At 43.3% G+C, this 13,031-nt stretch overlaps 1 protein-coding gene across 1 annotated transcript; it reads right to left on the minus strand.

The window, feature by feature from the left end:
* Nucleotides 1–1,010: 1,010 nt before the first annotated feature.
* epb41b (erythrocyte membrane protein band 4.1b) lies at nt 1,011–12,078 on the minus strand. The gene is made up of 26 exons (XM_077012708.1): nt 11,860–12,078; nt 11,670–11,774; nt 11,424–11,466; nt 11,107–11,182; nt 10,799–11,017; nt 10,618–10,705; nt 10,213–10,365; nt 9,781–9,875; nt 9,246–9,397; nt 8,941–9,045; nt 8,616–8,768; nt 8,353–8,442; nt 7,572–8,186; nt 7,072–7,236; nt 6,398–6,907; nt 5,905–6,069; nt 4,991–5,200; nt 4,324–4,539; nt 3,893–4,129; nt 3,523–3,702; nt 2,887–3,156; nt 2,546–2,718; nt 2,225–2,254; nt 1,936–1,998; nt 1,623–1,805; nt 1,011–1,474 (listed from the first exon to the last, which is right to left on the minus strand). The coding sequence occupies exons 1-26, from the start codon at nt 11,914–11,916 to the stop codon at nt 1,448–1,450; spliced, it is 4,380 nt and encodes a 1,459-aa protein (XP_076868823.1). The 5' UTR covers nt 11,917–12,078; the 3' UTR covers nt 1,011–1,447.
* Nucleotides 12,079–13,031: the final 953 nt, after the last annotated feature.

Here is a 13,031-nt window from a genome sequence, read left to right on the forward strand (position 1 = left end):
GTGAAGGAAATGTAGATGGAGAAATGACCTTTAGGTATTCTTGGTTATGTTTGGTATGGTTGTCGGCTTCTGGTTAAATCTCTGCAGGGCACTGAGGTGCTTCTGTGTAGATCTAAACCCACGACTGTGGTCCCTATCAACATTTACAGTAGATGAAGTGTTAAATGTCCCTTTCCCCAAGAGCAGGAAAAATGTTTAGTGGGTTGCTTTACACTGGTCTTTTCATAATTGAAAAATTATGAAAATATTATATACTGTATTGTATCCATCCACAATTCTGAGTTCCTTTGTTAACAATTTAGTCTTATCTCATACCTTTTCTGTTTTTAATAAGAAGTAGAAATCTAACTTTTTTTTGAGGATGTCAAAGTGTACACATTTTTATGAAAGAGTATGTGTTTGTGGATGTCTGGTTTCAAAAAGAAATCTTCAAAGAAATGTCAGGCAGCGTATAAAAGGGGAGTGACCTCTGAGCCCAAGCACCCTCCATTATCTCCTGCTATGCACCATGCTCCACACTGATCAAAGAGAGAGAGTGGGCTGATATAGGGTCAGCTTACACCTTTAAATCCTGATGAATTCAGTTCTGCATACTGCTACTACTACTGGTCCTAGACCTGTCCTATTCCTCAGATACATGGACAAATGCAATTGCAACATGCAAGTCAGGACACTTAGTCCATCTGTGAGATCACACAGTGGCGTTGCATTAACTAAAGATAATCCTAGACAGCAGTCTGGTCGTGCTGACTGGCAACCATCAATCCAGTAATAAGCATTAGCCTCTCCCAGTAAGCCTCATGGGGACCTTGCACCAAACGTAATGGTGATTTTCAAATCAGTCTTGCTCTAGTGGCAGATGGACTTCTAATATTGGTCACGATTCACCATTTGAGAGCTAAATAAGGCAGACTGCATTGGCCATGATCAAAACCAGAACGGCAATGCTGAGCCCAGATCAGAATCTCAGACCATGGCTGAGGTAGTACATGAAGAATCACCAACACAAATGGAGATCAAATCTCTTTATTGTTGAGCTGACGACAGCACTGGTGTTCGCTAAACCAAACCAAATATGGCAACATAACTACTGGCAGAGCGATGAAGGAGTTTTACATTCACTCCGTTACAAATCCACATTAGTTTATAACTGTGAAGATAGATTTAAAAAGGCTATAATAAACAAAACACAATCATTAAGGCCTACTGAGTATTACACTATATATCAGGAAAAATGTAAGCTTTAAAACACACTGCATATCAAAAAATATGAAATATAAACTCCAGTTAATACAAATATAAAATCCATTAATACAGAACCTGTGGTAAAAATCAAACAGCATAATTGCAATGTGTCAGTGACTAAATGGTACACTAAACCAAGAGGATTTCGTGCTGTTCAGGAATTAGAGGAAGGTGGAGTCTTAATAAAGGGGGCGGTGCTGCTTCACATGACCAATATTTCATTTCCCATCTGAAAAATAACATCATGCGTCAGTGAATGCATTCTTAACAGCGATCAATCAGAAAAACAGCAAAACAAAGTTGCTTTGTGTTTTTACACCATCTAGTGACACGTCAAGGGAGGTATACATGTGTGGGTAGGTGCGTGAGAGACTCACCAATTCCATGCCGAGGAAGAGGTCACCATTGGTCACCTTGGGGATCTTGACGGGGCTGTGTGTGGACAGGCGCTTGTCCCACTCGGTGGGGCCGTACACGGGCACGTCCTCCAGGAAGAGACGCTTCAGCTCCCTGATGCTGGCGTGATGCCTCAATACCACCTCTGGAGTCACATCAAAGTCCTACAACACAGAGGGAGAAATAGAGAGAGAGAAAGTGGTGATTCCTAGACATAAGCACACCTTCACCTTCTCTGAAGTTAAAAACGGTAGATCTTGGTGGGACAGGATCCTCAGCAGAAAGCGGTCCTACCTCCAGCATGAGGATGCTATGGCGGATAAATATGGTTTCACCCTCGATTCTCTTTGATTTTCTCTGCGGCAGAGGAACAAAGTCAAGAAAACAAATAAAACAGAAATCAAGAAAACAAATATTTCATTTCACTACAAAACCTGTTCATTAAGTGCATATATATATATATATATATATATATATATATATATATATAGGTTGATATATGCACTTAATGACCTACAATGAACAGTTTTAAGATGGGCAAGAATCAAAGAAGTGATGATAAAGGTAGTGATGACTATCTCACCTCTCTGATAAGGACTGACTCTGTTTCCACCTGTAGAGGAAGCCATGCGTTAAAGACACATTAAGAGGGAACCTGCAGTAGACATTTCTCTGGCACACATGGTCATAGTTTGAGAAGGATCTTCACTCACTAACAATGTAAATCTAACATTGCCATCTCACAACTTACATTACATGATGGTGCTCCTATATGATACTCATGTAGGATACAGGATATATCACGTTATCATATAGGATTTATTTAAGATATACATCTAAAATTGTTTGAGTGAATGGGTTCATATATTGTATTTGTGTGTGCTTGTTTTGTGTGGGTTCAAACCTCAGATTCTTGTGTGATGTCCAGTCTCTTTGTTCTTTCTTCCTGATAGGTGGGTCTTGTGAAGGGGGCAGTGGGAGTGGATGTCATTGGTTGGTCAGCTGGGGGCAATGGGCGGGGCTTAGGCACAGCCACCGGGACGGGGGAAATGACAGGAACCGAGGGAAGCTTGAGTGCTGGGAAGAGAGACGGGGACTTTAGTGTTTCATTATAACCAATCACTGCTTATGACAGCACCGCACAGTCCACAACTCTGAGGTCTGGGCTTCACGACTCTTCTCCGAGAGTCTAGTTGTCTGCAGAAGCACTAAAAACAAAGGCTCGATTGTGTTGGGTGTGTTTACCTGGTTGTTGAGGAGAAACAGACAGTAGTTTAAACCAGTCATCTTTCTCCTCCCATGTAGACAGAGCTGCTCTTTTTCTCCGCTCCTCCTCCATCACTCGTTTGTGCTGTTCCTCCATCACTCGTGTCTTACGCTCCTCCTCCATCACTCGTTTCTTCTGTTCCTCCATCACTCGTGTCTTACGCTCCTCCTCCATCACTCGTTTCTTCTCTTTCTCCATTGCTCGCTCCTTCCAGGTCTGCTCCTCAGTGGCTCTCCTGTCTGCTCCCACTGGCCAATGCATGGAGGTCAGATGAGGGGAAGAACATAGCGAACGTTGCAAGAGAGAGAGAATGAGAGAAAAGGAGAGAGAGAGAGAGAGAGAGTTTGAGTGAGTGAGCACAAAAATTTAAGAGAGAAAGAGAGAGAGAGAGAGAGAGAGAGTGAGAGAGTGAGATTGCAATCCAAAAACTAGATGGCCTGAATTAACACAATGGGAGTTCATTCAACACTGCAGGTGTGTTGATGCAGCACTGTAGGTGTTACATTCAACATTCTATTTGTTACAGTAGGTGTTAAATGCTGCAGATGTTGATGCAAAACAACAGGTGTTAATTCAGCATTGCTGGGGTTAATTCATCTATGGGAATTTTCTACCTCCTATGGGAGAAGTCTCCATTAGGACGAACCAGTCGTCTGCCACCTCCCTGGGGGGCTCCTCCGCTCTCTGCTGGAGGGCACGTGTCTCCTTCTTCCTCCGCTCCTCCTCCCGGAGCCTCTTCTCCTGCACCTCCCTTGCTCTGCTCTCCTCCAAGAGCCACGTGCTTGACAATTTTACTGCAGTACACAACAAAACAGTGCAGCCATGTTTGATATGACTGCTTGAATGTCATTGAAAGCACAGAGGCACCTATTAGAGTAACCTGCAACCCCCCGAAATGGCGTTGCCTTCTACCAAGAGCAATAACTATGCTGCCACCATAGAGAGCCTCAGTCTCTGACAGCAGTATTGAACTGTTAGTGTTACCTGTGCCAACACTCCTCCTCTCAAATGGTGTCCAGTGGAAAAGCACAAACCAGCTGTCATCCACCTCTCGCAGCACGACTGGAATATTCTTCTCTGCTTCTTCAACTTTCAATGGCTTCTCTCTGATGATTGTGGCCTTCTCGTCGATCGTGACTTCCCGTGCCTTCACGCTCACTTGTTTAGTCACTATTGTGACTCGTTGCTGAGTTCTCACACCACCAGCGTCTTCGTAAGCCCCTGGGCAGGGAATGGAAGCAAAAAAAACCCAAAATGTTCTTCTTTCTTTACTCATGTGCCTATTAAAGGTGCTTATTAGAGCTAGAAGACTTTCTTTTAGTTACTGAGAAATTAATCTAGAGTATAAACTGTGCTATATCCAGAAATCCTCCATCAAGGCAGCAGCACAAATATGAGCTTGTGGGTGTTTTTACCTGATTCCACTGGAGAAGCATGTAAAAGGGTAAACCAGTCATCGTGGCTCTCTCTCTGAGGTGTTGCTGCCCTCTGCTGGCGGAGAAGCGTTTGACTCTCTGGCTGTTCCACTACTACCACCTGCCTCTGTCTCCTCTCTTCCTCCGCCATGCTCTTCTTGGCCACACTGTCCTCGTCGGTCACCATGACTGCCACAGGGGGAGCTATAACTGCACCTACATGATGATGACAGCAGCTTTTTGACAGTGTTCATACAATCTTACATGAGGTATGAATAGATTAGGTATGTGTTAATGTTCATGAATGGAGCAACTATCGGAGTTTTGTAATAAGAGTAGTTCTCACACATCAGTGCATGATTCACGAGCTGCTTTTGGAAGCCTGAAAAATCCAGATACTGCATGACTTTGTTTCCCTTCATAAATAAATGGTTTAGATGGCTTTGCCCCTCTCTGCCCTCCATCTGTTAAATGTCTGGGCACGAGATGCTTAGGGGTGAAATACCTGACGTGTTTATGTGTCAACAGACTGGTTTTCCTCTACACAGATAAAGTTTTGGAAGATACGGCAATGTTAGTGGTGATTCCCCATGGAAAGCACTTCTAGAATGTAGACGTCTAGAATCAGCACTAATCTTGAGCTGGAGAACTGTGCCTTTGTGTCTACCTGATCGATGCAGGTGGACAAACCAGTCATCCTTCACTTCCCTCTGGGGCTGGGCTTCTCTCTGGCCTGCTGTGGTTGGTGGGAGGGACTCCTTCACCTGGAAGATGTCCTTCACTTGACTGTCTTCTCTCCTTTCCTCCTGCCATCTTCTCTCCTCCTCCCACTTCCTGCCCTCTATTACCATGGGCACCACAGGCCTGCCTACATCAGCTAAAGAAACAAGAGGAGAGGTGTATATTTATTGGATGTGTGAGTTTTGCTCTTCTGGTCTTTTAGGTGTTAGTTCTTCTTCTGCATACATAGAGGAAATCAGGTATGAGATGGGTGAGAGTTACTTCCCATCCATGCTTACTGTCTGTTGTACTACTTTATTGTGGTTTTTCAACCTTTGTGAGTTCTTTCTGAAATTTCTTTGCGTTTATTGAGTTCATTGTATGTCTGCTTTTAAAACCAGTTGCAACCAGGTGTCAGTGCTAACAAGGTAATTATACATGCTTACGCTATCAAGCTAATTGTAGCAATCTCTCATCACATAGGGTAACTGTTAATACTCTTATGCTGACAACTCCCTTACATACGTAACTTGTAGGAGTGTTTTAAAAGCATATGCATATCTCTTCTACTAAATGTCTGTGTGGCGTTTGTGTATTTCTGGTGGTAATTTTACCATTTGAAATCTCAAGAAGAGCTCATGGAAAGTTGGCAAAAAAACATAAAGGAGTCAAACCAACACCTGGAATTCAACCTAATGAGATGAATCAGCTCGGGCCTGCAGGCCCATTTGGAACGCTCCAGGAATGCAGTGTTCTGACTTGCTCTAACAAATCCCACCAACAGAGCAACTGCATCACATTTAGCTTTCAATGAACCAAAGCTGTCACATCTGCCACGTCTGGAGGTTCTCTTAGTTGTACCTGAAGGTTTAAACCACGACTCCTGTGGAGACCTGGGCGGCAGGTCCAGTAGGACATGCCAGTCGTCTTCAGTGTGGATGGGTGGGGGAGCATGCGGCCTTTGCAAAGGTTCCTCCACCCACCGTTGTAGCTCACCTCTCTGGACCGACACCTCCATCTTGGCACCTGCACAGGTCACAAGTACAATGAGAATTGATGGGAATGGAGTTTCTACTGCAGAATTCAGAGGAGGAACTGGGTAGTAAACACCTGCTATAACGTAAAGATTTATTACACTGTAGGTTACTCTCTTACACACTGTACTACCCTGAAGGTGGCTTTATATTATAACTGTGGTATAAGTAATATCTTGTGGACATATACATTTACATATACATTTATAGTTTGGCATTTAATGTACTGTATCTTTTGCTGCATTTCGCGTAAACATCAGCTACTGTGTTCTATTTGCATGTATAAACATGTTTGGGATTGGTATCTGTTGTAGACATACCTGCAGCTAATCTCTTGGGGTTCATCAGAATGTGCCAATCATCTGTTTGTTTTCTCTGGCTTCGCTCCTGTTCAGCTTCCTGCAGTTTCTGCTCCAGAATTTCCACTTCATGCAATCTGACTTTCAGACCTTCTAAGTCCTGCAGTCTTTGTTCAATACTCTCCACCTCCAATATTTTTTTCTGTAATCCTTCGATCGTTTCCTCAGAAACCGCCTGACCTCCCACCAAGAGGTCTTGTCTCCACTCAAACTCCTTTTGTTCTTCTAGCTCTCCCTCCATGACCTTCACCACTGGCTGTTTTTCTCCAGTTGACATCTCTAGACTTTCTCCAGCAAAATCTGCTCTCTTTAGTCTTGTTTCAACCTCTGATCCCTCTGGCCCGTCTCTCCTATACCGAACTTCTTTCATCATTTTGATAACTTTCACACTCTCCTCTGAAGTTCCTTCTTCCCATTCATTCTTCTCCAGCTCCTGTCTCTGGTCCCACATTTGTGAAGGCTGCAGGGATGCTGAGAGAAACCAAACAAAGACATCACCATGAGCATCATTCTCCCAATACACTACTCCTTCAGACCAGCCCAACAGAGTCGTCTTGGCTGAAATGTGACTGCACAGCAATTGTCTGTTTTAATTCAACCAAATCTGCCAAGACTGGAGGCTCTCTTAGTTGTACCTGAAGGTTTAAACCACGACTCCTGTGGAGTCCTGGGCGGCAGGTCCAGTAGGACATGCCAGTCGTCTTCAGTGTGGATGGGTGGGGGAGCGTGCAGGCTTTGCAAAGGTTCCTCCACCCACCGTTGTAGCTCACCTCTCTGGACCGACACCTCCATCTTGGCACCTGCACAGGTCACAAGTACAATGAGAATTGATGGGAATGGAGTTTCTACTGCAGAATTCAGAGGAGGAACTGGGTAGTAAACACCTTCTGTAATGTAGCACTTCATTACACTGTAGGTTACTCTCTTACACACTGCACTGTTTTTACATGATCAACCCTAAAAGTTCCTTGATAATATATGTGTGGTTAATCAAATCTTGTAGAAGTATACACAGAGTTTTGGATTTAATGTATCTTCTGAAGCATTTTGAATAAATATTAGCAACCGTGTTCCATTTGCATATATAAACATGTTTGGTATTGGCACCCATTACAGACCTGATCACATTACATACCTGCAGCCAAAGGCCTGGGATTCATCAGAATGTGCCAATCATCTCCCTGTCTTCTCTGGCCTTGTTCCTGTTCAGCTTGCTGCTGTTTTTGCACAAGAATTTCTCCTTCCTGCAGTCTGACTTTCAGATCTTCTACGTCCTGCAGTCTTTGTTCAGTATTTTCCACTTCCAGTACATTTTTCTCAAATCCTTCAATTGTCTCCTCAGAAACCACCTGACCTCCCACCAAGAGTTCTTGTTTCCCCTCAATTATTTCCACCTTTATCTTTCGCTCAGTAAAAATGTCTTGAGGTTGTCCATCATAACCTTGTACTTCCTGTGTTCTCTGTTTATGAATCACTACATTCTGCAACCTTGCTCCACCCATTTGATCTATGACCTCCATGATTTTCACCATTGGCTGTTTTTCTCCAGTTGACATCTCTAGACTTTCTCCAGCAAAATCCGCTCTCTTTAGTCTTGTTTCAACCTCTAATCCCTCTGACCCGTCTCTCCTATACTGAACCTCTTTCATCATTTTGACAATTTTTACACTCTCCTCTGAAGTTCCTTCTTCCCATAAATTCTTCTCCAGCTCCTGTCTCTGTTTCCAAGGTTGTGAAGACTGCAGGGATGCTGGATTGAAACCAAACAAAGACATCACCATTACTGTCATTCTCCCAATACACTACTCCTTCAGACCAGCCCAGCTGGGTCCTGTTCTGAAATTGTACTGGGAACAGTGGAGAGATTCAAACTCTCCTTCTAATTTTCATCCCCAAAACCATGCTTGGTAACTCACATTTTGAGGCTCTAGGATCGAGAAGGTCAAACCAGTCATCAACAGGCTGCTTCAAACCCTGGGATTCAGCACTTCTCAAAATCTTCATATCTGTATAGAAAAGCAAATATGCAGAAATATAGTTTAGTGCAAATATATAAACATATAAACCATATAAAAGCACCTGTTTTATAACTGAATTCTTACTGAAATAAAAATAACCAAGAAGGTGAAGAAGCTAAACAAAAGTCTTAGAGAGACCAGAGGGGAAGAGGACCACCCACCCAACTGCTGAGGCCACGCCTCCTCCTCTGGCTCCTCCCCTTCCTCATAAGCACGGCTCTTTGCATCCATCGATGTGACACTGTGTGTTTGTCTGTATGTTTTACTGCCAATGCTTGTATACACCATGGACGGTTGGTCAGCATCAGAGGTTTCTGTAGACATAAAGTAGTGATCACTGCAACTAACCCTAATCCTTATCAGAATGACAAATTAGATGATTTAGGAAATTCTTGGGAACATTTCTTTTTAGGTAGAATATACCAGAATGTAGACCACATATGAGTCCAAGCAAGCTTAATTAGATCATAGTCAACTGGACTCTACCTAGGCCAAAGCGGGGCTGTGATTGGTCAACGTCTAGCACCTGGAACCAGTCATCAAGCTCTGTTCGGTTTGGGCGCTTCAAAGTCTCAAGCATGCTTTCTTTCGCTGGAAAAAAACCCATCATCAGTAAAGCTACCGCACCAGGATATGCACACCCACATACATGCGTGCACACACACATGCATACTCATGCAAACATTCACTACAAACAAGCAACACATATACCTCCAATCACACACACACACACACACACACACACACACACACACACACACACACACACACACACACACACACACACACACCTTTCCTCTTGATGGCGGAACGAGTGACATGTAGTGGCGGACGCTTGATGTTTGAGCTGGCTTCCAGACATTCGGTGTGAGTGTTGCCATGGAAACGGAACTTAGAGCCCACGTGTAGGAGAGAGGGAAAGGATCTGTCTTGTCGGTGGTTCCTGCAACGTGATTGGATAAGCCTTGACCACTAATTCACGGAGTTAGGCATCTGATAAAACATATAGAGCTTTAGGGTTCCTGTCATTGAGACACTGACTACTATTTTACTCACAAGAGAGTATACATTTTTAATGATGTGATTGGTGGATTTCTTCTATTGTTACATCAGGGGAACTACATCCCCTGGAGTCAGGAGTTATTCTTTGCTTCTGTAATTACTATCTCGTTCTCTGTATTTAGCACCATATACTCTATTTTAATCACAATGGCGGTATAATATGCTATGTCACATGTGGCAGACCTCTGAGACACTGTAACACCGTCTGAAGCCCTGAAATAGTGTACTCCAGAACACACACACACACACACATTTGTAAGATACCTGAAGAAGGCATGGTGCTCCAGAGCAGTCTTCCACAGGCGTTTGCACGCACGGTAGTTGGGTAGTTTGAAGATAATTGTACTTTCAGAATCATCCTGTGAGAAACATGGTGAGGAGTTATGGATGATACTCAAGAATTCTGAATTACACATCACATTATTTTCTGTGACAGTACATTAAAGGATGCTAACCTTTCATCTCTGATAACTACACTTCACTGGTATAGATTCAATGTAACATTAACATAAATATTCAGGATTTCACTTTATGTTATACCACCATTACACTGTATCTTCACTACACCAATATGACTATACAGACAAACAGAGTAGGAATGTGTAACACTACAGTGCTGCTCTTTACACACTATAGTTCACCAGGTTACGCTGACGTATCTATAGTGTCTGTTGCCACCAGGACATGGTGGACTACCTCCTCCTGTAGGATCCTCAGGAGAAACCTGCTTCGTTTGTAGGACATCTGCAGAACTCTGGGCCACAGAAAACTATCAGTCTGGGTCTCACCCTCATACATGTTTAGCCCATCAGCACATACACCCAGTATCACTTCTTCTCCACTGGCATCCTACACACACACACACACACACACACACACACACACACACACACACACACACACACACACACACACACACACACACACATATACACAGACACAAGCACACAAAGGCACAAAAAATAGCATAAGAAATATTATCAAATGGAACACTGGTACACGCAAACACAGATACACACAATGAATGATTTCATTATGTTGACGATTTGAAATGTCAGGGACACAAGTCCCTCCACCCACAAGTGTGGTGGAGAGTGTTACCTTGGCAGGGTGCCGGTCCACTCCATACATGGGCAGGCTACTGGCCTTCTGCAGGAAAAGCTTATCTGCCTCAGCTGGAGTCATTGAGCTGTACACACACACACACACACACACACACAATAATTATATATGCACACAATGGTCTTGTGTGCCTGTGAGCAAGAATATGAGGATCCTGTACTTGTGTGAGCGATGCAGTTCCATGACTGCGTCCTGCAGCTCCGGGGACTGATGTGGTGAGAGGGGGATGTTACTGAGGTAGCCCTGCCCATGCAGGTCAGCGTCGTACTCCCCCAACTCTGACTGGACAGTGTACGAGCCCAGCTCAGCCAACACGTCTGACGGACAGGGCAGACGACTGGTCATGATGTCCATCCTGAGCTGTAGACATAATAAATATCTGGAGGAAAGAAAAATGATACAATGTTCAAACATACACGCTAGGCTGAGGGGTTGCGTATTTGTGTGTGTGTGATTTAAATCAATTACCTGGTGATATCTTCTGCCAGTATGGATGGATCAGGTGGGTAAAACTTCACATTGAAAGTGAATGTAGCATCATGACCTACAAATAGTCCAAGCGGAAGAGAACAAATATAAAATATACACCCCAAACACAACATACTCTTCAAATGCTACAATGCACTACAAAGTTCATAATATACTCTAAAACCAGCAGTGCTCTCCAAATGTACCCAAAGTGACAAAATACACCCAAAACATCATAATACACCCTAAACAGCACAAGAACCCACAAACAACAGAATGCACATCATACCCAACAGAACAGGAATACTTTTACACACCTGTTATTTGCTTGTAAACCTCTTTGGAAAGATCCAACCACTCCTGAAAAAGAAAAACAAAATAACAGTGAAGAACTTCGCCACATTTGCAACCAGGGACACCCACTACCTGCTTTGGCCTTACACGCAGTTACATTCAGAAATATGGGTAGGAATAGACCAATATGAGACCAATACAATGGAGGCTGCCCCCTTGCAGGTTGTGTAATTGAATTCCATACTGTGTAGCGGTATTAAAATATGTACCTTGGTGTCGGGGGAACACCACAAAGCCAGACCAAAGTAGTCCCTCTCCAGCAGGCTGAGATGCTCACACACTTTATCAAAGAGCACTTGACCCACTGCACCTTTCTGAAAACGCAAACAAGAAAAATCTGTTTGTTTTTTGCAAGACAGAAGCTGTTGGTAATAGTGAAGGAAAAGACCCGAGACTGACCTCCAGGTAGCGCTCGATGTAAGTATCGTCCAGGAGGGTGACCCGACAGCGGAACATGTTTCCTCTGCTCTCTCCTTCACTTTTGGTGACCCGTGTGTGTAGATTGACCTCCACCACCACAGCTGCTCCACTTACTCAGCCGAACAGTGCAGCTCGGCAAAACGTTCCGCAATTTTTTGCGTCTCCTGTTAATTGACGGTTTTAGACATAAATGTGAGCCTGTGTGTTTATTTCTATGCATATGAGTGGGGATCGATTGTCCCGCCCCCGTCCCCAGTGTTCTGTTGCAAGATAGGCCTTTGGCTGTTTGAAGGAGATAACGGTGCAGCAGACACATACGTGGGTAAATGCGCACATACACACAGACTTAAGACATCAACACACTTTCATTCGCTCACACTCTTATAGATGACGAATCATTGCAAATCTAAAGGCGAATTAATAAATCTATCATTCATTCTGCCATTCCAGGGACTAAGACACACACAATAAGTTTTAAAGAAAAAAGTCAGATTAAATTTCCACCCTCTTTTCTGCAAGGTGTCGAGGGTTTAGCATGAGCTGACAGATAAGAACAGGCGTGGCTGAAATACATGCTAACTGATCCCCCCAGAAACCCCTCTTAAAATGTGTCAAGTGTACAATAAAGCATTTGGGGATTTGGAAGTATTTTTTTTAACTCTACTGTTTGTGGATACACAAGTACTGCTCAGTAAACACTGAAAACATTCATTCAAAAACAATCATTCAAAAATCATTCATTATTAACAAGCATCGTTGTCCTTCCCTAACCATACCTGCATAACCTTCAGGTCCAACCCTAATCCAAACTCTGTAGCATTCCAGACTAGAAAATATATTCAGAATCTTAGTCTTTAACTACACAGTCATTACAAATACCAAACAATCAGACAAGTCTTTTATTGTCAAGGTTTCTATCGACGAATACAAAAGCATGTGATTTAAAAAACAAAGAGGTGTCAATTCCAGGTTCATAAAGTAAAAGTCCTCACCAGGATTTTGCTCAGGCTTCCACTAATTGATTCCACTAATTGATCAAAATTAGTTGATTCCACTAATTTTACCTGGATTGCACTAATTAGAAAATCTAGCAAGCTTGAGCAAAATCCTGGTGAGGACTTTCACTTTCTGAACCTGGAATTGACACCTCT

This window comes from Brachyhypopomus gauderio, chromosome 7 (genome assembly GCF_052324685.1).
Source record: "Brachyhypopomus gauderio isolate BG-103 chromosome 7, BGAUD_0.2, whole genome shotgun sequence".
NCBI classification, from domain to species: Eukaryota; Metazoa; Chordata; class Actinopteri; order Gymnotiformes; family Hypopomidae; genus Brachyhypopomus; species Brachyhypopomus gauderio.

Coding starts and splice junctions, on each gene's coding strand:
- epb41b (XM_077012708.1), bottom strand. CDS start 11,916: ATGTTCCGCTGTCGGGTCACCCTCCTGGACGATACTTACATCGAGCGC. Junction 7,237..7,571: donor TCCCAGGCCTTTGGCTGCAG/GTATGTAATGTG, acceptor TGACCTGTGCAG/GTGCCAAGATGGAGGTGTCG. Junction 3,703..3,892: donor GAGGAGGAGTGTTGGCACAG/GTAACACTAACA, acceptor TGTGTACTGCAG/TAAAATTGTCAAGCACGTGG.